The following is a 25,840-nucleotide window of genomic DNA, read 5'->3' on the forward strand; positions in this document are numbered from 1 at the left end:
ATAATGAAGAAGGCCATTCATGAAAAAGACAGCTTTTCTTTTTTTTGGCACAGATTATGAGCTGCAGCATCAAAACAGCTGAGAACTGGAAGCGAGAAGAGTTTTAGTGTGCAGCTCCACAGTAAAGGAGCTGTAGGAATATTTCTCTCCTGAAGCCTTATATGACCAGTGAAGATCAATAGTAGTTGATATTTAAACGGAGTAAACAAATCAAGGTGCATTGCACGGTATGTATAAATCAACTTCGCTTGAACACTGGAGGTCAAAAACCCTCATCAGAGAAATGAAAAAAACAAATCAAAATGCTGTTAGCAAAGGAATGAAAGAAGAGAGGGCACAGATGAAGAGGAGGAAAAATCTAAACACTGCAGAGCACAGACTGGTTAGAGATGTGTCAGTGGCGGTGTTCCCTAACAGAGGAAGCCATGGCGCCTTGAACCAAGGAGGACCAGGATAATTGAGGTTTATCAAAGTTACTAAGTCAAGTCCAACATCACAAATCACAAATCTGGCTCAAGGGGCTTAAAATCAGTCATTAAGGGAGAGCAAGGGCAGCCTGTAATTCTAAACCTCCCCACCATCACAGTATTTGGTCTCTAAACAGACTTGTAATCGTACAAATCAGTGTATCACTGAAAAGCTGAGACTCTTGTAGATTCAATGAGCTCAATTTTATTCATGTGTCATAATGTTAGTCCCCATAGTAACCATTTCATTGCAGTGAGAGCACATTTTAAAACTTCACCTCCCTGTATAAAATCACTCGTGTGACCTAATCACGAAACTTTACAACCACAAACTGGGAGCATAGGGCTTTAAGAGGGTGAGAGCATGGCTTTCCTAGGTATATTAACAAAAAGGGGGATCTAAATAATTTCGTAAAACAGAAATGCTTGCTATCCAAATTTCAGAAAAATCGAATTCCAGTGAGAAATGTTCAAAAGGTCAAAGATTTTTCAAGTCACACCATGATTTCTGGATGGTGTTCCTTAAGGTATAGGTGTCTTTATGTTCCCATGTCCTTAAACTCTCAATTCAACACACACACACACACACACACACACACACACACACACACACACACACACACACTATTTTAGAACCCTTATTCCATGATTAGGGAATGATGTGGTATGCAAAGAGGATTAATGAGCATAAAACTGATGATGAGTCAAAAAGAAGTACTGAAGTAATTTGATGAGGGAGATAGGACTGAGGAAGGGCTGCTGCATCTTATCACACACTGTCAGGCTGGTGAGCTCATTGATAGATCTCACACAACAGCACACTGCAAACTAACACACACACACACTTGTAAGAATGAATAGTTTTGTTACCTTTTTTAGGTGCAATGTTTTAATAAACATGCCTAAAAAAAGGTAATGATGACATTTTGAGGTTAACTTAATTTTAATAAATTATACAGCACGTCTTATTCGGAACCTTTATCTAATCTTTTATTTAATTTAAGAATGAAACTCAAATCCTCAGATGCCAAACGTGTCTTCACATTACTGTAAATCTCTACAACTGGCTCTCATAAGCTGAGAAATGCAGAATGGGAATGTATTATAAGCATGCACACACACATATTAGATACCAGACACTACACGTTCTGTTTCATCTTCATTTAGCCCGTAGCATCGCATCACAGGGCCAATCATCTCAAATCTCTAATCTGCTGACTGACTTGTTTAGCTGGCAGAATTGTGATTACTAAGAGCGGGTGGGTGGCAGGGAGGCTGCGGTGAGGGTGAGAGTGAGGAAAGATATTCCACCCAGAATGCATAATGACATAATAACACCCCGTCTCCACCTCAAACTATAGTTCAGCACAATAACAACTTTCTTCAGTATGTTGGGAAGCATTTCTGGGTGGAGGAAGTGCTCTGGTCTTTATGTGGCTTGTACAGACAGGGTGAGGTGTACAAGCACACGGGATGACTTTTATACTGATTTTACACTGAATGGTTTACTTTATACGTTTTCACATTTTACAAGCACAAATCTTATGCAAAACACCATTAAGAACAAGAGCATTTTAGTGACCTGTTTTGCGGTGTACCAAGATATAATTGATTTCTGATTAATCTGAGGATGAATAATTACAATTAAAATAATTTTGTTACTCTTTGTCAGATAGTTAATGTCTGCCTCTGAAATAACAATTGATTTCACATCTGAAGAAAGCCAACAATTCTTCACAAAACTAAAAAAAAAAAAAAATCAGCCTTTCTGCACCTGTATGAGTCTAAATACTAATATGGCATCCTCTAAGGGTTTAAGTTGTCTGGTAATTTAGAAAAAGCTACAGTTAATTAAGTTCTAAGAAATGGTCTTTGGTTTGTCCAAATTACTTCCTTAATGAACGAGACTTATGGGAGTAAACATAACATTCATTAATTGCAGAACATGTTATATTTTGCCACCCTGTTTCCTAAAGAAATTACAGTCCCATATAAAAAAAAACTGCACTCTCAATTACATTTCATGGGAAACATTATTACAACATTATAATATGGATAATAGCTGCTTTTTAAACATGCGGTTGATTGTTCTGAATAAAACCAAACAATACATGTTTAGGTTTATGAAAAGATTGTGCTTTGGGTTTTAATAAGTGAAGGTTGTCTTTTTGTTTGAGGACACAAACAGTGATAGATATGTTTGTTTAACCCATCCGTGCACCCCGGCCTTCGCCCTGTGCCGGCTTTTGGACTTTGATTAGTAAGGTTTTTGTTAAACATACGGAATCCCGGGGGGAACTACTTTTTCCTCGAAATGTAACTGACAATGAAGGTTTGCTGTGTGGTAATGTAAGTTAATGAGACCCGGCTGTATTTTATTGGCTAATTTAAATTTATGTATGCTGTCATTTGTGCAGTAATAAAGAGTGAGGTGCAATAACCATCAATAGAAGCATCAGTAGGAAATGCATGCACCCCACTTCACAACTACACTGTCACACTTTTAACACAGTGAATCATCAGTTATTAAGCGTTTGTTTTAACTTTCCCAGCATCTCGCTGTATCTATGATCAAAGTCTACAATTGTGAACAGTCAAATCTGAGCAGTTTTTCTCAGTTTGACTGCAGCATATTGTGATGTGCCATGTAGCTGCAGCATAGAGCTGCTGCTGCTGAAGTGCACTTGGCTTTATTTTCTACAATTTCATCGATGAAGAGGGTAAAAGAGGGAGGAAGAGAGAAAGCAGGGAGTGAGAAAAAGATGTTGGTCTACTCACTGCGTTCACATTGCTTGCAGCCCACATCACAGGGTATACAGTCCTCTTTATCTGCATCTGCAACCTCACCTGGTAAAAAACAGAGGATTAAAAACACATAAAAGAAAATTATGATAAAATTCCATATGTCAATTTGTAAAAAATCATTATGTTTGTGTTAATTACTCAGTACCGGATGGCACAGTTGTTCAAAATAAGGTGCGGTAGTGGAGAAAATAAATTGTATTTAAAGCGACTTTAAAGCCTCACATTTCTGTGTTTGTCACAACAAATGACTCACAGATGTTTTAAGTGGAGTGCAGTATATCTCACAGATATGACAATCAAGCTACTACCTGGATCATAAATTACCATTGTAATGTTATTTTTTTTGCATCAATCACAAAGATACTGCCGGTTTAACGGTGCTAGTCTTATTTAAGAGTTACAGATTTTTTCATTTTTTACCTTTAGCTTCATTTTGTTATGTTTTTTTATGTTGTACTTTTTTATTTATGTTACATAAATCAATGTTGTGTCATTGAAGAGAAGAGGAGATCAGAGAAAAGGAGAGAAGAGAAGAGAAGAGAAGAGAAGAGAAGAGAAGAGAAGAGAAGAGAAGAGAAGAGAAGAGAAGAGAAGAGAAGAGAAGAGAAGAGAAGAGAAGAGAAGAGAGAAAACCTGGCAAATTAATAGCTATATTTCACCTGTTCCAGAGTTCAGGCTGTCTGTGGGGCCTGATGAGACCTGCCTGCTACACACGATAAGAATTTTGTCTCATCCTCCCACTCAAACATTTTATATCCTCACATATAAACCCTCATCATTTCCTGTCACCTCTGTCTCACATGCAGTGTCAAGAAGTTGTAACTCCCCACCTCCACCTCTCCTCCTTATCTAAAATATCTTAAAAAAACATCTAGCCAAAAACATTTCAGCTCTTTCTCAATCCTCTGTTGGCTGGCATTCACATTTGATCTCATACGATGAGATAAAGTTCAATGTGTTCACCTTTCACAATCTCCCTGAGGATATTAAACATCTTCTGCAAATGTTCTTTAGTTGAATAGATTAAAAACAGAACCTAGAAGCAAGAACAAATCGTCTGTATCTGGCTGTATCTGCCTGGTTGAGCATTTTCATTTATTTCTTTTTAATCCTTGTGCATCTCTCGATTTTGTGTGTGTCTCAGATGTCCTCAGAGGACAAAGATGTCAGCGTCAAAAACCTGCCATAAAATTCAATATGAATATGATTTTCCACTTTGACTGAATTAAATCTTTTAGCAACTTCCTACCAAAAATTTACCAATTTTCAGAATTGTTTAAAATTGTTTAAATGCCCTATTGTACATATAATACCTCTGCTGGTATCAAGAAAAACACAAAAATATAGTATACTAGAGGGATTTTTCCACAGCAACAACATTTTAAGTTTTTGTGCTGTGTCCGATTAAGAAAAACTTCCACTTGTTACACCAGAGGACAAGATATCCCTTTCCCTAAACTGCTAAAAATGCTATATATTAACATTGTTTTCCACTTTGACTGAGTTAAATATTTTAATAAACACCAGTCCTGAATATCACTACCAAATATTTATTATTTTCAGATGAGTTTTAATCCTTAAGTGCAAGTTTGTTTACATAATGCAACTGCTGTTTGGGGTTAAACTTCCAAATTGAAAAAAAATAACCTCGACCCTCTGACCATTGCCAAAACGTATGCCATATGCATAAATATGGCAATGATTAAAAGAAAAGTCAAAACACAAAAATATCCCAAGTGAGGCACAAGGGTTAAACATATGTTCTCTGTTTCATTGTTTAGCTCAAACAACAGACATTGTGTAATACCAGCACACAAACTAAGTGTTTTTCTATCCCTGCTTTGTGGCATGAAGGAGCTACAACTTACATTTCATTGAGCAACCCTGTGTTGCAAAAGGACAAATAAATAAACCTTGTAACCTCGTGAAATATTACTGTTATCTTCAGAAGCTTAAAATTCCTCCTCTGAGCTGCACATTTTTCACACCTGACACTGAAATCAAAACATTATTCGTACCATGGTGTAATATTTCAAAGAAGCCAATAAGTCTACTTTTCCTCGGTCAGTCTATGCACAGAGCTGTTTAACTCTATATGCAGTATGGTGGCTCGGAGCCCTTGGTGCTGGCACATTTTCTTTTGGCATATTTTGTATTTAAATTTTAATAATTGCTTAAAAATGAGGTCACTGTGCTACATGTGTGTTCCCTGAGGTGATGTTTGCCAAATTCAGCCCAGCTCCGTGACAGTGGTGCTCAGCAACAGTGGCAACTACTATAAAATCCTTCCCGAAAGAGGTATTTATGAAAATATGGGGTCCATACATGAATCTCATACGAGATTGTTGATTGGAGAAGTTATGTTAATGTATTTTCACGTAAACAATAAACCGTGTCTTGATTGTGACAAATGTCTGATATGTTGTAGGTTGGAGACTGTGAGAGTGAAGGAGTTGAGAGAGATTCTGGCAATGTGAATCATGTGCATGTTGACATATGTAATTATTTCTATTTTCGTATTAGTTTAGTTTATGCAAGTGCCTCTTTGTGAGTAATATTTTTCTTCTGTGTGTTTTTGTTTGTTTGTTTGTTTGTTTGTTTGTTTGTTTTTCTCCTCTTAAGTCGGGAAATTTGTTGCGTTCATGTATTGTTTTGGTCCTTTTGTTGCACTGTTGAAAAGCAATAAAAAGTAAATAATAAAAAAATATTTTCCAAACTGCTCATATATTCAACAAAAGTGGATAGAATTTCTTAATTCATGGATTTCTTTTAAATACATTTCTCAAAGTAAAGACCCAACTATTCAACATTTCTACTGCATAATTAACAAAAACTGCAAGACGACATTATAAGTGCATAAGTGTTGTGTGGCTTTATCAGCATCTCCCACCTGCGCTGCACTCCAACGGGACACACCGGCCATTCCTGGGCTGGTGTCCTGGGCCGCAGTGGAGGCAGTGAAATGCTGATGAACAGATAAGGCAGTCTGCAGGACAAGGCTCACAGCGTCTCCGTGTAGAGTGGAAGAACCCCTCTGGACAGACTTCCCTACACTGACTCTGGTAGAGGAACCTGGACACCTCAAATTTATCTAGAAGGAGCAAGAAAAGAAAAGAAAATCTGTACGGGAAATGTTGTGGGAGAAAAAAATTGGCATGTGAAGAACAAAGAGGGCTGATGCACAAAACAGGTATGCAGACATACTCAGACGGGGAGTCATACACATGTACACACACGTACAACAAACAGACACAGCATATCAATACATAGGTTGTTTCTAATTCACTGAACAGTACATTGAATGATTTACAGCAGGGAAACATTTTTACTGCAGGTCTGAGCAGTTTTAAGAAAGATATATGGAGTTTTTTGGTCTAAAAACATTTGACAGAAACATATGGATGAATGCAAATCATGTAACAGTGACACAATATTAAAAAATATATAATCGGAGGGTAGAAATGTATAAAAGCCAGAAAAAAAACACCCCCGCATGACACCTGGATATATGTGGCTTGAATTCACCATTTTCTTTTTTTGAGATTTCTAAATCTAGATTTAGTTTTTCTGTTTTTTGGGGTTCACAAATTCACAGTCCAGAGCTTCCATAGTGCTCATGTAAACGTGGCTTTCCTGAATCATTTATCTTTATGGTTTAAATGCATCCATTTTGTTTTGCTTTGCTTTGCCTTTTTCTCCATCTCTTATTTCTTTTGGCTGACAGGCCAGAGGTAATCAATTTACTTCAGGCTCCACTGCATATCTTTCAAGTTTTATCTTGAATTTCTTGAAATTTTGCAATCCAATTTTTATTTATTTTGTTTACTCAACTTGAATTTTAAATATTGAAATAAACAACAGAATTTGAGCAACTTGAATATATTTATTTTTAATATCAAAAACTTCTGTCACAAGGTGAGAGGTAAAAAAATGTTTTATATTGCATATCTTGCCAACTGGCAATTTAAATGTGGAGAATCTAAAGTACGTAAATTGAGATACATTTTTAAAAGTAAAATCAGGGTTTCGTCAACTTCTTAAACATCAAATTCAGTCCAATTTTCAGCGACTTTTCACGCCTAATCTCCTGATATTCAAGGACCAGAGATTGCATATTTTGAGACACAAATCAAGATTAATCACTGTTTCAATACTGAGAATTTTTCATAATGAGAACTATCCGGTTTTACAGAAGCTCAATAATCAGCAATTAGGAAGACAGAGAGGCTTGAATGTGCGAGTGATTCTCTTCAGTGCACATACAGGAATGTGACATTTTCTCAAGGCAGGTGGAAACTTTCAAGGGATTTAAGGACCCATGGGAACTGTGTAAAATATTGCAATGCTAAAAATGAAGTGACATTAAAATTTCAACATTAGCTGATCAGTAGTAGTTGAATTTAATTTTTAAGGTGTTCAGATGCTTATAAGATTGAAATTCTACCGGCTTGTCTTTTCTTCAATAAAAATGAAACAAAAACTTCTGTACTAGTGTGTGAGAGACTGTAATTTCACGCATGTCTGGGCGTGTGTGTGTGTGTGTGTGTGTGTGTGTACATGTGTGTGTGTGTGTGTGTGTATCAGTATTTTGAAATGGACAATTTTGTATTTTTGACAAGTCGTCTCTTCTCGTCTTCACCTCTTCCCCTGTTCTCTGTTACGCTCCCCTCTGCAGCTCTCTCATTCTTTCCCCCCTCTGGAGACAGCAGGGGTGTGAAACTCCACATTACTATCAAAGGTCAGTACCAAGACTTGTCTGCTCAGTATGTACCAGTGTGCATGTGTGTGTGGGTGACTGGCCAAGATAAGAGGGGTTGTTTTGAGTGAGAAATGACACGGGGAGAGACAGATGGAGGGTTTCTTCATGTTATTATTGTTATGTCTCATTGAGCCTCAGACAGACCTGCAATTAAATGGAACCACATTTGCAAACACAGTCTGACAAACTTGCTAATTGAGAGTGCGTGTGCACACGTGAGTGTGTGTGTGTGTGCATGTGTGTGTGTGTGTGTGTGTGTGTGAGAGAGAGAGAGAGAGAGAGAGAGAGAGAGAGAGAGAAATGTGTGTGTGTGAAAGGGGAAATCTGGTGTTAATCTTCTCCTTGGCTGTCTGGTATCTTAAAGTGTGTGTGTGTGTGTGTGTGTGTGTGTGTGTGTGTGTGTGTGTGTGTGTGTGTGTGTGTGTGTGTAACAGAATCTCCCCAGTGTAAATATATTCACTCTGACAGCCATAATACTGTCTGTGACACTGTGATAAACACAGTTATTACTACCACCTTCAAGATGATATTTCTTCAGCTGTGAGCCTCTAATGACGTCCGGGTTTTATCATAATGATTGTTTTCACATGGTAGAAAAGGGTTTTTCTTCTTCTTTGGATTGACACAGAATCATAAAACTTACCAGAAGGTTAGATTTTTAAAGGGACAGTTCAACCCTAAATCAGTAATACATATTTTTCCTCTTACCTGTAGATATTTTTATCAGGCTAGATTGTTTTGCTGTGAGTTGCTGAGTTTTTGAGATACTTTCTTCTCTCCAATATAATGGAAATATCTGGCACAAAAAAAAAATTTGAAAAGCTGAACAATTTCTCTTTACTCAATATAATCCACAAACCTTGATGTGAGAAGTTTCATAGGAACTATTTCTTTTCTACTGTACAACAACCCCAAAGCATGTATCTACTCAAGGACAGACTCATGATGGCGTCAGATGTAAACAGTATTGTATACAATACAATTAAAGGTACTTTTGTTTGGACAAATATAATAATAACAACAAAAATAGCTCATAAGAGTTTAATTTAAGAGCTGATATCTAGCAATTTTCCATGGTTTTCATGATAATGATTTTGGTTATTATCAAGAAAACCATGGAAAATGGCTAGATATCATCTCCTAAATTAAACTTTTATGAGGTACTTTTGTTGTTATTATTATATTTGTCCAAACAAATGTACCTTCAGAAGGAAATAGTTGCAGAAGCTGCAGTTGCTAAAGTAAAGACGGCCATTCTAACAATAATCTGCCATATGTGAGATTGTTGTGGTAAAACTCAGGGGCTTGTTTAAGCATATTAAGGTTAAGTGCGTGAACTGAAGCTGGGATCTGCAAGTTAATGAATATAATAATCACCATAACAGAACACATGCATTATCATATTCAATCAAAGCAAACCAGATTAATGACAGCACAGTGAGAGAGTGAATGGAGACAAGGTTTTGTGGGCACTGCAGCGGTTTGTGTCAACATGCTGTAGAAGAAAAGAGAGAGCAGAAAGTGCAGCTGTTACCCCTGTATGCATGGAGATAGTGTTTCGATATTCAGAATTGATATTGGTATTGAAAATCTGTAATTTTGACAGCACTCATTCTATTATATTGGAGACAAGGCAGACGTCGCAACGTCCGTTATCTGCAACACTCACGCTAAAACAATCCAAATTGATGTATAGAACTTCGGGTAAGAGAAAAAATATGTATTTTTGATTTTTAAATGAAGTAAAATTAGGCATCAAACCCAGCCACAGCTTGTCCTTTAACTGAGCTAAAACCCGAGAGAGGTGCAGTGACCTCTGCATGAGGATACATCGACAAGTGACTGATTCCCCCTTTTAACACATCTATCAGCAGGCCTTGGCTGAATTACTGCTTTAATTAGATTCATTTACCTTTAGAGGATTGATTTGTGGAGTCTGGCACAAATGAGCCTTGGCTTGATCCATGTGATGTTACGAAAAAGCACGATTTCACTTACATTCCTGTCACAGCCAAATAGATTGGCTTTTAAGTGAACGGCAGTGCACCTCTGTGAATAGCTACCTGCGTCACATCAAAGGTTAAGAGGTTTTATGTGGTGTGAGAGAAAAAGAGGGAAGTGTTCAATTATATAAGATTGTATTTGTGGTTTTATCTGCACTAACTCGTCATGTCAGTTGAAGTGATGCAACTTTACACAATGAGAAATATATAAATGTTACAAGATGGCAATAAAAACTCTTCCTGGTCCAACTCAAAGTTGTCAATATGTGTGACTTTCTTTGTTTCTATTAGTTTTCTTTTTTTATCACCACTTCATACCTTGATTGCATATTAATTACATATCAACTTACAACATATTAATCCTTGCCCCCCCCCCCCCACAGTGTTTGTTTGAATACTGTATTTACATTTACGTTCTGCTAATAAATAAAAAAAGCACATCAAAAATATTTAAATGTTTGGGTTTCCTTTGGTAGAGTGAACATTTCATTAATGAAACATTCATAAATGTTGATCCAGGTTAGTGTACCTCTGTCACAGCTGGTGCAGTTGTCAGGTCCCTCATCAGTACACTCGTGGCAGGTGTGGTGACAGAGATGGCACTGCCTCCCCATGGCATAACGGCCCGTCTGGCAGCGGATGTCGCAGCGTCCGTCATCAAAGAACCTGCAGGTGTGGATGTGGTTCACAATGAAAATATTAAAATTAGCCTCAGCCACTGTTGGTAACAAAATTCAACACATACATACAGGGCAACATTTTTTGCATTTCCTTTAAAACAAGTAAACATGTAATGAGACTATGTAAGTTTTAGTCGTTAACTTTGATTAGTTGGTGTTATTATACATCGATATAGATCGATACATAGATTCATCAGCGGACGATCCAGCTGCATCGATGCATATCGCCATCTTTAATGTATGCTTTTATTTTGACAACATCCCTGTTTTGGTTCACAAAAGGGATGTTTTGTTTTGAGAAGGAAACCGAGCACACAAACAGAACATAATAATTCATAATTCATTACTAAAAGATCATCACAGGCTCTCTAAGTTAACCCATAACAACCATTTGCACTTTAATGCAATGTTGCACTTTATTTGGAATCAGAATCAGAATCAGAAATACTGTATTGATCCCTGGGGGAAAATTGCTTCGTTACAGTTGCTGCTGTATAAGAATAGAATAGAAAGAAATTCTGCAAATATAAAAAAGGTAAAAAATCATTTTAAAAAAAGCATGCTACACTAAATATAAAACAATATAAATACAAATGCAAGTCCTTCAAGTGCAAATGCAAGTAAATAAAGATATGTACAAAAAGAAATATGATATATAGAAATCAAAATATAGATATTATAGTGACCAGAATGTTTACTTTTATTCTAAATGGATTAATGAATAATGGATTTGTCATTTAAATATCTGGAAGAGCTCAATAAAATGGTAAAATCATATTTCGGTTGTTTTTCTGTGAGTTGATATAAGTAATGGTTGTGTTAAATGGGCCTGAATCGACCACAGCAGACTTTATGATATCGGCAAATATTGTATCATTTTCTAATGAATCGGTCTAATATCTTATCATGGTTAAACCTGATGTTTACAGTACTAACTGAGATGGCTCCATCTCCAGCAATATAAATTTAAATGTAGATGTTTGTACGTCACCTTGTTTCAGGGCAGCTGGTGCAGCTCTCTCCCTCCGAACCCGAGCACTGCAGACAGGTAGCATCACACAGGTGGCACTTCCCATGTGGACTCATGTACTGTCCTACAGACGGAGAGCAACAGTGAACAACATAACATCACACCTATTTGTGTTTCTCATGTATTTGCTCATTTCTTTCCTTCGATTTGAGTGACTTGAGTTGATGCTGTGATGTGTCCTCGTTACAGCAATTATAACCGACAGTCAGTTGTTTTTGTTTTCTTTTTACTCAAGGTCCAGCTCATTATGCTCTGGTGTCTGACATCTCCTTCACAACAACAGTGTCTTCTTCTCTTTGTCGCTCTTTGTCTCTTCATATTATGTGCTAATACACTTCACAGGTTTCAAAAACATCTTTGAAAAACACCAAATTTGAAGACGTCAGTCACCGGCATACTTTCTAATTGCTGGGAGCTTTTTACAGTAAACAAGGATATGATGATGGATCTGAGATTTATTTCTGCAAGCTTGAAAACAAGTTAACAATTCCCAAACCAACAAGACTTTTTTAAACAAACACAATGATGAAGTTCCTAAACCTCTACTCTAAATAGAGTATAACTGAAACATGTGTCTATACATTTATGGTTATCCTGAATATTAATATCTAAAGTAGAGCTGTAATTGATAAGCTGTCAATTATTAAATTAATCACCAACTATTTGGGCAATCGCTTAATTGGTTTGAGGATTTTTTAAATGGAAAAAAAAGTATTTTGGGCTTTCAGAAACACTGATTGACATTTTGCATGCTTTTTCAATTTGCTTAAGACCATACAAGTAATCCAGAAAAGTATTGATACAACAACATTAAAAAAAACATTTAGAATCTAAGCCAAGATGGAGACAGCTGGAGCCACTGCACTGAGCTTCATTTGGGCTCCTCAGAAACCTGATGATGACGTCACAGAGACTACCTCCATATTTTACACAGTCTATGTCTCAGACTACACGTCTGATGACAAGCTAGAAAATATTTCTTTGTGTTTTCCAAAATGTCTAGATTTTATGTTTAGGGTTAGGGGAAGAGGTTAAGATTAGAACAAAACAAATGCATGTATGAGGATCATTTGAAGGGTAACATCTTCTAGTTTCCACAGTTGTGCTCATTTAGCATGGGGCTAAAACACAACCAAAACTACTTTAGTTAAAAAAAAACAAAGCTTTTTTTTTTGGTCTAGCCCTACCTGCTGGCAGACAGGTGAGTTTAAAAGGTTAAATATACATATTTGTACAGTTTTGAGATGACTAAATGTCACAAAGGATTGGCAAATTATCCCACTCTGTTTTATAAAAAATGTCCCAATGTTGAATTGGGGCTGTTTCGCACAGATTCAATGGAAGCCTTGTTTTTTTTTTTACTCAAGAATAAAAATCAAATGTTATCCTCCAGCCATAGCCACATCTTCCACTGTTAAGAATGCTGACAATGTGCGTAGGTAGCTGGAAATGAGTTTTGGGCACCAGAAATCTGAACACCTGACAAAGCAATTGTTGAGTCACCAACATTAGCATTATCACACTCCTGGTAGATATGTTATTGTCATTTCGCAATATGCAGCGGTACAAATCATACTTGTTGGACTTGTAACATGTAAACACGTTTTTCAAAATGATCTTTTCTTAGGCTGCATGAATACCTCAATACATTCACCCAGGACACACATAATATGTATATAAGCTATTGTGTCGAAAGTTGCTAAAGGATTGAGAAAGAAGTTCCAAAAAACCCATCAACCTTCAGCTTCACACTTGGCAACATTGAAAAGAGCCATAACAAAAGAGGCATAAACATTGTCTCCTATCCCACCTTTGTATAAGACAAAGGTGACAGACACAGGCTCAGGCATAAGGATGGAGCTGTGTGTTTTTTTTTATGTGTGTGTGTGTGTGTGTGAGCATCCTTCAAGGCAGCCGCGAGGTTGTCTGTGCTCTCTGGCTTTCTGTGAAAAGCTCAATTGTTCCTTTCAAAACAAAAGAGCTTCTTTGTGTACAAACACAACAGGCGGTGGCTTCCCATTCAGTAGAGCTCTGCTGAAACCATTCAAACAGCCCCCCGAATAAACGCCGTCACTCTCCCTCATACACACACACACACAAATTGTCTCCCTGTCTTTCTGTTTGTCTCCCCCTCACTCACGCACACAAACAAACAGGGAGCCAAGTTCTCAAGGGACGGAAAGCCGCACAACTCCACTCAGCAAAAGCAGACACTTTGGACTCCCACAGCCAGACGGCAGAAGAATGGAGCGGAGAAGAAAGAGAGCCTGTCACTCAGGGGAGGTAAAACTTTTCCTCTGTTATGGACTCGGCTGACCTTGTGAGGACATTGACAGTCTACTCTGTCAGGAGAGGGAGCTCTGTTGGCAGATATCACACCACACCTGCTCCTGAATCCCAATTCTCTGGCCCCTTCACCTCCTGATACCTGCACATACCTGGTCCCAGAAAGTAGAAAAGAAGATGTATTCACTAAATCCCACAGGTGGTCAAGGGAATATTAAGCACATTGTTTATCTAAAATTGTGTATTTATTACCACAGGGATGTGGTCCTTCTTCTTGACCTGAGTTAAGATGGACTTTATAAATACCTGTGGGGTAATTAGTCCTCTTTATTTAACCTAACTATTTAGTAAGCCAATGCCTTGTTCAAGGGCAGTGTCAGGATTATTATCTCACAGGTCTCAATAAATAAGAATATCATAGAAAGTTTATTTGTCAGTAAGTTGTCAGTGTTTGTCTTCTGGGACTACTTAGAGACACAAACTGATAGCTGGTGTGCCACAGTGCTGCCCGCTGATGAGTTCCAGCACGATAAACTCAGATTTATTATGGCCTCCCACATGATTGTGGGAAGTGCAAGTATGCAAAAGGGGGGAAATGGGTTTGTGGTCACCTGCTGAGGCTTTGAGTTGTTGTTCGGCCCGACCTTCAAGCCAAAGCATAACTATTTTACGACAGGAAATGAGACTCAACAATCAATTCTCACATAGTGCATCTTAAAAATGCAACTACTCATAATAGGTTTTCGGTTCCTCCTCAAACAGATCTGTCATTATGTGAATTACAGCCTTGGAGATGTTGATAACTACTGATATTAAGTGCTTTGTGGCAGGAAAATAAAATGCTGAAAAAAAGACTAACTCGAAAACAAGTTCAACATTCAGGTGTTGCACATATAATGAAGCAGCAAAACCTTCCGCTGACCTGTTTTTTAGCTTACACCTTATTGTCAATGAGTGCACATGTCTCCCTTTAAGTGCTCTGCCAGGGGCATGTCGAACTTTCATTTAATCAATCTGATCGAGTGCTGAAAAACTAAAAGTTTCTGAAAGCAATGATCTGAATTTCAATGATGTTATTCCCTTTCATGAATTTCATGAAAAACCCAATCGAGCTTGAAAACAGGGAAACTAATGTTTTGGAGAGGAAGTGAGAAACTGATGAGCAAAAATGCTAATGGATGAAATAATACTGATTAATACACTGTCAGCATAGTCAATGAAAACTGAAAAGAAAACAAAAACATGAACAGATTAAACATTTTAATAAGAACACTTAAGTAAAAAAAAAAAGATTTTCAAAACTAGGACTTTGAGTAACATTAATAATGCATTGTCACAGATATGTCACAGGTACACAATAAAAACAGCTTTTATACGAGGGGTGTGTGTGTGCGTCTACTGCCACACAAACTAAAGTCAATTCAAGTCATCTTAAACAATGACCAAGAATAAGTTTTTGTTAACCAAAACAGGGGAGTCATCAATCTTTATTACAAATCATCAAGAACCATAACCAGTTGACAGTACAACAATTCATCTAATACTGTAAATGCTCACGCTGCAGGTGTGAAAACCCACACAAATAGAATATGAATCTTAAACATTATATTTGCTGTTCTTTATTAGAAACCAGCACCACCAGAATAACCTTTGAGTTTCATCAGGTAAGGTCCAGAGACAGACAGGAGGGGAAACCAGAAGCGTCATCAGCCAAAACAGAGGTACAGTTTTGGCTCGGTGTGATTTTACATTTCAAACACATCTTCTGGTTCTGCAGAAATGCTGTCACTTCACTTTCAGTTCTAATGTAGATAGGAGAAGAAAAAGACTGAATCATGGTGTTTGTTTTCCGATTTTTCTTGTGTTGACTGAAGTTCTTCTCCCAGACGTGTTCCAGTATCTACATTTTGAACAAAATCCCTGTTTTGAAATAAATGAAAGCATTCCGCCACCGCTCTGCAGCAGTTTGCAGCCCATCTGCCTGTCCCAAGACTTTACCTGTACATGAAACATCATTGACCTTCTGTGTTGAAAGTGTAGAGCAATACTTCAGTTGATATGCATTGCCATTATAATGGAATGACAGAGAGTAGAAACTTCTAAAACTCTATTTTATTTGAGAACAGTAACATGTAGGGATGCACCGATACAAAAATTCCCTTTATTGGGGTTACATATGGCAAACCAACACACAGAAGAATTGCAGCTCCCTGTAACATACGAGTTATATTTCAATTATTTTATCCAGTGACAACAAAGTAATGGTGGAGCTTTAAATTGTTCTGTCACAGTAATGGATGGAATCAATACTCAGTTTTGGGCAAAAGTTCAGAATCCAGAATTAGCATCATGAGTGAAAAATGGGCATCGGTGCATCCCTAGTACCACAAATTCATTACAACTCACTGCAGCGTTTCCTTTTTCTGCAGAAAGCTCCGGAAGGAGTGACTATCGACTCGTCTTGTAGTACCTCTGGAATGAATCAATGCTGTCTGGGCTTACATTAAGAATTAATGGCATTCTCCTAGACAAACACACACACTATTCAGAGGGCAGGTTCATGTGTTTAAATAAATGAAACGAGGTGATTGTGGTTAGTAACGTGCATCAGTCTTGGGATACGTCAACACATCTTACTTCAAGTGGTGGCTGATTTATGTGTCTGAGTTGATGTTTATTAGTGTATGTGTGTGGTACATATGTATCTTTGTCTGTGTGTGTGTGTGTATAACTGTGTGTGAATTTGTCTTCCCTCCCCTGCACAGCCAAAGTCAGCCCAGACAGACATTATTTTCACATTACTGAGTGAGACTTTTTTTTTTCTTTGACGTATATTTACAGGCAGAAAAACCAGGGCCTTTCCTACTGTATATTCACTTTCCATCTGTTTATCGTTAACACTGGAAAGGGAGGAGGAAGAGGAGCCAAAATAAAAATGCACACAGACGTATTGAGAGATTCACAGGCTGAGTGGCTCTTGTTTTATGCTATGCTTCCTACACTGGCAACAAAAAAGAAGGTTCAATTATTTTGGCATCGATGCTTTGGTCACAAAATACCGACACTTTTATTCTTTTGTTTGTTTTCACTTTTGTTTTCATTTGCTCATTTGTTCTTGTAATAAGTCCCAGTCATTTTACACCCTGACCACGTGTGTGTGTCCCAGTACAGAAAAAAGGTAGGTTTGTTGTAGTCCTGTCATCGCACCTCCGATGCAGTCCCTTTAAGAGGCACAGATTCTCTTATAAATTATGTGACTGTGAATGAGTGGGCAGGGGGGAGGGGGGTTTGAGAAGCAGGGGTGCCCCCTGTGCCCCCACATCCCCCCGCACTCCCTTTATGCCCAGTGAGTACGTCCCGTCACCCCTTTTGCGAGCACGTTCTGCAGCACAGTTGCTGCAGCACTTTCCTCTGGCAAAGATTGTTCTTTTTAACGAGCACGCAGAAACTGCCTTCCGCCCAAGATTCTTCATTTGCTTTCCACAGACCAGGAAGAAGAGATACAAGGGAAGTTTGGAAGGAGGGGAAGAGGGGAATATGCACGCACACGCACACACACACACACACACACACACACACACACACACACACACACACACACACACACACGCGCGCACACACACACACACACACAAACACAGAGGGCAGAACCATTAGAGGGTTCAGGTGACAGGAAGAGTTTTTGATCCAATCACAGGTGATGATCATCGAGGCGGAAAATGATTGTTGTCCAGTGGAGTGATTGGATCCACGTCAGGAGAGAGGGAAATAAAAAAATAAAAGGATTTGGGAGAAAAAGAGAGAGAGAGAAAAAAAACGTCACACAATTAGAAAATTGAAGATTTTTGAAATTCACAACCTAACTATTACAGAAAACTTAAAGTGGACCATCAGTCTGTACAAATTGCAAGCCAGTTATTTAATTTATCAACAGCATTTACCGGCCACTTTGTCACTTTGTTTAGAAAGGTTGGAAAGAGACTGAGTGTGCACTTTAAGTAAAAGTACTCATCAACAGTAAAGACATTTTCTCCTCTGAGCTTTCTGGCCATGAGTTCATTTTAACTAGAAGGTCACAGTGAGAGCAGGAAATCACACACTGCAATCACAACCTCATATTCAGACCCCTCACCTCATCCAGTTAGTGAGAAAAAGGAATATTTGCACTAAAAGATTCATAAGCCAAGCATGCAAAATTCAGAAAAGACCTGACCATAAAGGACAGCAATGAAGGAGAGAAATGTAAGATAAAAGATATTGCAGAGAAGCAGATTAACAAGAAACATGAAAAGTAAAATGTTAAAGTAGATGCTTCAGGAGACCTTTGAGCCTCTGCAGTGTGGCAAAGTACAGTAAAACTAGCTAGGAAAGGTATGTTAAAATAAAATGACAAAAATGTGCGAGCGCGTATACCCGGAAAGATGCTTTGTTAGTAATATGCAAAACATGAATGAGACCTTCAGATAAAGAGCACGAAAGGCAAAAGCAAGGACAGACCACCCTCTTGCTTTGAGGCAGTTTGATTCAAGAAGTTAGTATAAAGCTTTAAAATTGAAAAGAAGACCACAGGTGAATCTTTAGCTTTTACTTAATAAATCTACATTATGCTTTCATTTTTATACCCTGTGGGTTATAACACAATTTAAATCATCCCAGTCTCTGAGGCCTTGGCTTTTTGATTAGCTCAGATTGTTTAGATTATTTGTTGTGAATCAAATTGCATTATAAAGCTTTTTTTTCCTGCTGTGACCAATTTAGTGCTCAAGCTGGTTTAAGCCTTTACAGAATTGTTACTCTGTGCATTATGACTAAACACTGCCTGTGAGAGGCAATGCAAAGGGTATAAAATAAACACATTGGGGCCATCTCGTAGATAAGAAAGCTGACAACTCACCATCTTTGCAGATGGTGCTGACCACACAGGCTCCTGCCTCCAGATTGTAACCACTGACACAGCTGCTGCAGTTCCTTTCACCGGGCCCCGAGCACTCGTAGCAGCTATGATCACACCTGTCGATGGTTGTATGAAGAATTAGATACCAGTCTGTGCAGCACTATACTGTCCCCACATATCTTTTTCAAAGTAAGAAATGTTTTTAAGGATATTTCAGATTTATTTCACTAGTTTTTACTTTATAGCGATTGATTTTCTTCAAAGTGTTTTTCCACATTTTCAATCTGCTGCTCTTCAATACACACTCAAATCACTGAAGCCCCAAAAAAATCAAAACAACCTTTCAACACAATAACTCAATTCTTTGAGACTTTCAAATATACTTTGATTTTTTTTTTCAAATTTTAGCAAGTGTGAACAAGCATAACATACAGTCAAAGCCAATATTGAGTAAATATCAACTGTAATGAGAGAAAAACATTTGTGTCACCCAAGAAAAAGTATGATTTTTTTTTGGTTAACTTTATGTTTCTTAACTAAAGACAAAATAGCACACCCACCAAAATTAAAAAGTCCAATTAAAAATCCAAATTACAATGTCGCTTTGTATTTACACGTATAAGATCAACCTGTGCACAAAACATATGGTATATGTTTAAATGAATGTCAGCTTTTCAATTATGTATGATGTAGCCATTGCTTTGGTTGTTTCAGAGTGTGTTGGTGAGCAGCGGTGGCAAAGAACTTGCAAAGAAGTGATGTAAGAGATTCATTAAAACATTTCTAAAATTTATAAAATAATCCTTTAGGAGCAGAGGGCCAAAATTAGGCAACAAGAAAACACAATGGAACTAACCAGGAAGGAGCTGACAGACGACTAAAAAAAGTAAGGTAAAGGGTCAAGTGAGAGAAATATCAGGGAGGCAGGTTCACTTCAAGGAATGATAAGTAAAGCAGACAAGATGTCTGATTGTGTGGGGGAGTTTGACTGTGGGTGTGATACGTTGTCATCATCAGTACTTGAACACGAGAAATAGGAGTATGTTTACATGTTCTTTCCTCCAGGTTAGCATTAGGTAAAGAGTGAGGCAACAGCTGTGAGAAAACAGCTTTAAGATAGAAACAATAAGTGCAACAAAGGGCACTTCTGAACTGCAAATTCATCAATTCATACAAGTTGAAACAGTGAGGAGCACCAGTCCTGTAATCTACTGTAGGTTTTCTAATGATATTTCCTTTTATTGTTACAGTGATAGATTATGATTTTGTTGGAAATTAGACAATTCCTCTGCGAGTCCCTGTTTTAAATATATATATATATATATATATATATATATATATATATATATAATAATAAATATAAATATAGACAGTGCAACAAAGTTTCAATTTCCCGTGACAGGGTGATGACTGAATCATCTGGTGGTCACTTTCTCAGACTGGAAATAAGAAACCAGACCAGAAAGGGAAACACAAAGACTTTGCACTGCATAGTTGAGGCTGTTCTGTTGAGGTTCAAGAAAGAAAAAAATGGCAAATCTGTAATCTTGTACGATCTTTTTCTTTTCCCCTCAGGTGGGTCTGAAAAACGACTCATGGGAAAAAGAACGCATCTCTGATTGCAAGAGTGTGGCAACATCCACAGGTGCAGAATTCACAATTTTAACGCTGAATAGTGACTTTTTGGCTGTAAATCTAGTGTTCTCTGCTATTTTGTTGAAACAGAATCTCTTGTGCACATAAAGTGGAAACCCATTATGGAATTGTGAAGCTAAGGAGATAAAAACTCTTTTTTATGCACATACACTCAAATGCTTGCATGCTTATACACTTCCAGGGCATGCATCCCTCTACTAGTGCCACAAAAAGTTAGGAGATTTGCAATTCACTTGCTAAAGCTTTAGATTTCCTTGTTTACTGTGATTTACAAGTTCACTGTGGTGTCGAGGTGTTGGCAGGTGTGCCGACTCACTTCTTACAGGACCTCTGCACCTGCCCGTTGTCTGAGGTCTGCTCTGACAGGTAGTAGCCAGTGCTGCATGTTGACACACACCTCCAGTCCTCAAGTAAGTAGCCATCTGCACACTTTGTGCACGCTTCTATACCTGTGCCTGAAAAACACGGACACACACATCAGGAAAGTTGTTTTTGGCTTTACAAATTAGATGATGAATTATAAAAAGAGTAATCATCTTGTTTGCTAACAAAGGAACAAAAGAACACACTGACCTACATAATAAATGTAATTGTAATAAATCTTATGACTTCCAACCTGCGCAGGTGGCACAGGCCCGATGACAGTGCTCACAAGTCCTTCTGTGCCCGTTGTAATAAGTCCCTGGGTCACACGTCATCTGACACTTGTTTCCTTGAAGACTGGAAAGAGAAAAAAAAAAGATACACATTCATACCTTGTTACTAAATACCAGGAGAAGTAGGAACAACTCCATTTTCTCCAACATAACATCTATGCAGGCAGCACAGGTGAGTTTCAGAGAAGTCAAATGTGTGAAATCAGTTAAAGTTAAAAGCCAGCTGCTACTGAGCAATTTTCCTTAGGAATTTTTTCTGGGCATATATGTTGGGAGAATGAAAAAAACAAACTGCAGCACCAGTGATATCATGTGGGTGTACACATGAGCTGCTGGCCTACTTCACTTTTTCACTGATGTAAAGGGATATTACCTTTCTAGATTCAACTGTAGTCAAAGGGACTTTGTTGTTTTGAGGAAATATATATAAAATAAATTTTGCCAGATACCAGATGTAGGGGTAGTGATCAGTTAGGAAGTAGGTTTGGAGGTTATAAAGGCGGTGCTGTGAAGTCACAGTGAGGACAGGTTGGTGAGCCTGATGTGCTAAACTGAAAAACAGCTGGTCTGTGTTAGCCAACGTTTCCCAGAAACGATCTCGTCTGGTCCTCTCTTCCTCTTAACCGACCATGAATGGTGTACTGAATGGGCGACTTTGTGTGTGTGTGTGTGTGTGTGTGTGTGTGTGTGTGTGTGTGTGTGTGTGTGTGTGTGTGTGAGCATGTGTCCCACTGTGGTCCTGCTGGCATTCAGAGGAAATTATGGCTTACAAGTGTCCCCACCTCCACCTCTGGCTAAACTGAACAGTTAAAGCTGGGTTCAAGACCGCAATATGTTTTAAGTGCTTCACAAGTGTTTCCTTCATGACCCATCAGAAATTCCAGCACTTTGAAAAGCCCTATCCTTTGTCAGGTCAAGTGTAGTTGCAGAGGTTTGAAGAGGCTGCAATGGAAGTGGCCAGAAAATGAACTGCAACATGTCTGCACGGATAACTAAATGGCTTAGATCAGAGGTTCTTCAAAGTGAGGAACACAACCCAAAATGGGCAACAGCTCCACTTCTTGTGGGTCTCCACATGACATGAGTATATGTGGGCTTTAATAAGCCCGGGTCACAGGGTGAAACTCTGTTTACTGAATTTGGATCCCAAGTGGAAAACAGTTGGGAAGCCCTGGTTTCACTAGTTCATGCTGCGAACCCAGACCACAGTGTAACACAATGTGCTGGTCTAAATTAGCAGCACTGTATCCATGCAGCGTTAGAGCGGATGAACACAAAAGGTTTTTATCCTGAAACCACAACACTGACATTTAAGCCGAAAGAAGGCAAAAAGACAAAACCTGAGCTATTGGTACCAGTACGACAGAGGACTAACTGTGACGGTAGATCTTCATATGGAGTAGCTGTAATTAATTAATTAAATATATTGATTGTTAAAGGCTTTTCCAAGCCTTTAGTCCGTAGAAACATGTACACCATGCTGCTAAACCATTTATTTAATTTAAACCATATATTTAGGTGAGTTGCAACAAACTGTTCATAATCAGTAAAGTGATACTTCAGATTGATGAAAGTCGGGTTATGCAGAATGAAACCACTCAGGTTGTATATATAGACCAAATATATTATTGGATTATTATCACTGATGCATTTATGTAAGCAGCACTTTAACATTGCCACGGTATGGTTCATTTGAATTACTTTATATTTTGTTATGTGGCTTAATTTATAAAAATGCAAACTTCACTTTAAATTGATCATGTTTTAATGTTAATTCTAAACCTGAAAAGCAACTAAAGCTGGCAGCTAAACGTAGTGGAGTAAAAAGTACAATATTTACCTTAAAAAATGTAGTGGAGTAGAAGTATAAACTTTCAATAAATGGAAATACTGAAGTAAAGTACAAGTACCTCAAAATTGCACTTAAGTAAAGTACTTGAGTAAATGTACTTAGTTACATTCCACCACTGGTTGTATTAGGTAGTTTGGAGAAGCAGGCAGAAGTACTGCAAAACACGTTTAGGATTTATTATTAGCTTATTAAAGACCGTTTGTCACAAAAAAAGATGTGTGTCCCATCTGTGATAGAAATATATTTAGTAGAAATATATTTTTTTTTTATCAATGTGTAAGGGAAAGTGATTACTTTATGTTTTAGTGCCATTTTTAAGCACATTTTGATTTTTATCAGGCTTATATCACAATTATTTTGGCCTGGATAATCGTGACATGAATTTTCATAGAGCCCTATGCCATGTCAAGACACAAACAATCAATACTTTCAACGTTAATTACTGACTCTGGCATTAATCTGCAAGACTCCCAGCTCACCTCATCCCAGGTTTACATTCTGTGCAGATATTGGAGGACGTGCACTTCTTACAGTTCTCCGGACATCTCCTGCAAACGTTGGAGTCTGAAAGACACAGAGTGAGTCGGTCATACAGTGGCTAATGGGAACCAGAAGTCTGGCGGCATTTGAAATTAAGAAAGGGAGCAGAGGGAAAAGACAGTGATGCAGGCGGGAAGACAATGGGTAAAGTGAGTGAGGAAGACCAGTGAGGAAAGGAGGGAGATGAAGAAGAAGAGGAAGGGGCAGATGGACAGGAGGACAAAAGGCAGGGAAAGAACAGAAATGTCAAAAGGCTAAAGCTGCAGGGATGAAGAAGAAGATTGTAATGTTGGTGAGGGAGGATATGAATGTCAATGAATATTTCAAAAGGCAGACGAAAAGGCAATGACACGCTTTGACACAATGCACATGGACACTTCTGCCTTCAGCAGCGATGAAGATTGCCAAAAGAATTTGTGAATAACGTATTTTATTATTCCTGGGAAGCCACGGGGTAGACTGACTATTAATCAAAACTGTTTCCCGAAAAAACACTGTTTATGTATGACACAACCATTATGGTTTGTTTGGGAAGTCATATGGTCAGAGCAAAGAGGAGGAGACTGATAGTAAGGGAGGATTGTTGGTTACATTTTCAGGAATCTGAAAATCATTAAAGGCGGAGGAAGAGTATGGACAGGTCACAGACGGCTCTCCATGAAATGAAAATGCCCTTTCACGTAGCATTCCACAGAACTGGAGGTCAAAATTAGTGCTGTATTGATTAATAAATGAATAGCAATAATTAAAAAAATCATCAACAATTTTGAGGGTCAATAATGTGTCATTTCAGGGATGCAATTTAAGTTTGAGCTTCAATGTGAAGATTTGCTGCTTCTCTGTTAATTACAGCATGTTACATTTTAAAAATAATTTTATTTACTGAATGATAAACCACTTCATCAAAATATAAAATTAATCAATGAGCAAATAACCATTAGCCGCAATCCTGGTCAAAATGTATTTCATGGGTCTGTAAGATTGTAAGAAACTGTGCTTACGAGGGAGGTAAAAGCAAACCCTTAGAAAAAAAACTGTTGCAGGTGAGCTGCAGTTTTTGGATTCCACAAGGTAACAAAAGTTTTGCAACATAATCTTTAAGGTCAGCTGTGCGGGAAAATGTTATATTCAGCCTCAACTACAATAGCAAGGGAGGGAAGGTTGTCAATAAAAACAGAGACAACATGCAGTGCTTGACACATGTCAAGTATTTCAACACAAACAAATCCCTGGCTGGAGCAAGGAGTCGTAGAGAAGGTAACAACACAACTCTCCTTCCAGCTGCCTTTATATTAATGTTTGAATTGAAAATGTTTTTTTTTGCAAATCAGGGTAAAACATAAAGAAAGCAGTGATACTGAATATATTTTTGTTTGTTTAAATCAGCTGACTTTTGCTTAAGAAGAGTATTTGTTGATTTCATGTATTATTACATGTCTAAAAGGGAACCACTGACTCACACAACATACAATAAACCACTAGCAAGGTTTTGGAAAACAAAAGAAAACAAATAGCTGAAGATTAAACTAAATACTTAATATTTTAAACAAGGTATAACATTAGCCACCCTTTTTATTGATCGATTTATTTTTACATCACCCGTTTTCACGTTTTCTTATTTACTTACTTACTTATTTTTCCTTCTTTTCCTATGCAACCACTCCCCTCATATGGCCCCTTTACACTTTACTATCACAGGGACCCTACACAACAGACCACCCTGCACCATTCCTAAAACACTCAACCCACACCTTAAAACGCTTCTCTTTTTGTTGTTGTTGTTGTTGATTATTTTTGTTTGTTTGTTTGTTTGCTTTGTACTGCCTTGTCGTGTTAACCATGTCATGTCAAGTCCGGTCTAGTTTAACCCTCCCGTTAGGTTTGTTATTTCAGGAACAGCAATAACCCGAGGCATGTTAAATTGCATTAAAGTGTCAGAAACTAAAAAAATCCCAATAAACATTGTCTAAATTTCATTAATAACTCCATCACTAACCATTTCAATTCATAATTAGTGCAATGGTGTTCTTTACCTCTCAAAGATCATGGCTCAATGAGGATAATTCACTCGTTTTTCATAAAAAATGCATGTTAAAACTTTTTTTATTACATTTCAAAGACAATAGTTTTATAAATAAAATACAATCGTTTTACATGACATTGATTTTTTTTTTTTTATGAAAAAATACTTTTAACTATTTTTTTTTACTTT

At 37.7% G+C, this 25,840-nt stretch overlaps 1 protein-coding gene across 3 annotated transcripts in view; it reads right to left on the reverse strand.

The window, feature by feature from the left end:
* The window catches only part of pcsk5b (proprotein convertase subtilisin/kexin type 5b), a 91,498-nt gene that overhangs the window by 10,777 nt on the left and 54,881 nt on the right, over window positions 1-25,840 (reverse strand). The window contains exons 17-24 of one of the 3 annotated variants that reach the window (XM_059336993.1): window positions 23,568-23,652; window positions 21,197-21,300; window positions 20,897-21,035; window positions 18,925-19,040; window positions 11,706-11,808; window positions 10,564-10,700; window positions 6,163-6,363; window positions 3,246-3,314 (exon numbers count right to left, since the gene is read on the reverse strand). In XM_059336993.1, coding sequence (XP_059192976.1) covers window positions 3,246-3,314; window positions 6,163-6,363; window positions 10,564-10,700; window positions 11,706-11,808; window positions 18,925-19,040; window positions 20,897-21,035; window positions 21,197-21,300; window positions 23,568-23,652 — 954 coding nt within the window. Of the gene's footprint in view, window positions 1-3,245; window positions 3,315-6,162; window positions 6,364-10,563; window positions 10,701-11,705; window positions 11,809-15,275; window positions 17,507-18,924; window positions 19,041-20,896; window positions 21,036-21,196; window positions 21,301-23,567; window positions 23,653-25,840 lie in introns of those variants that run through there. The other 2 variants (XM_059336992.1, XM_059336991.1) reach the window with 2 other exon arrangements.

This window comes from Centropristis striata, chromosome 7, assembly GCF_030273125.1.
Source record: "Centropristis striata isolate RG_2023a ecotype Rhode Island chromosome 7, C.striata_1.0, whole genome shotgun sequence".
Taxonomy (NCBI): domain Eukaryota; kingdom Metazoa; phylum Chordata; class Actinopteri; order Perciformes; family Serranidae; genus Centropristis; species Centropristis striata.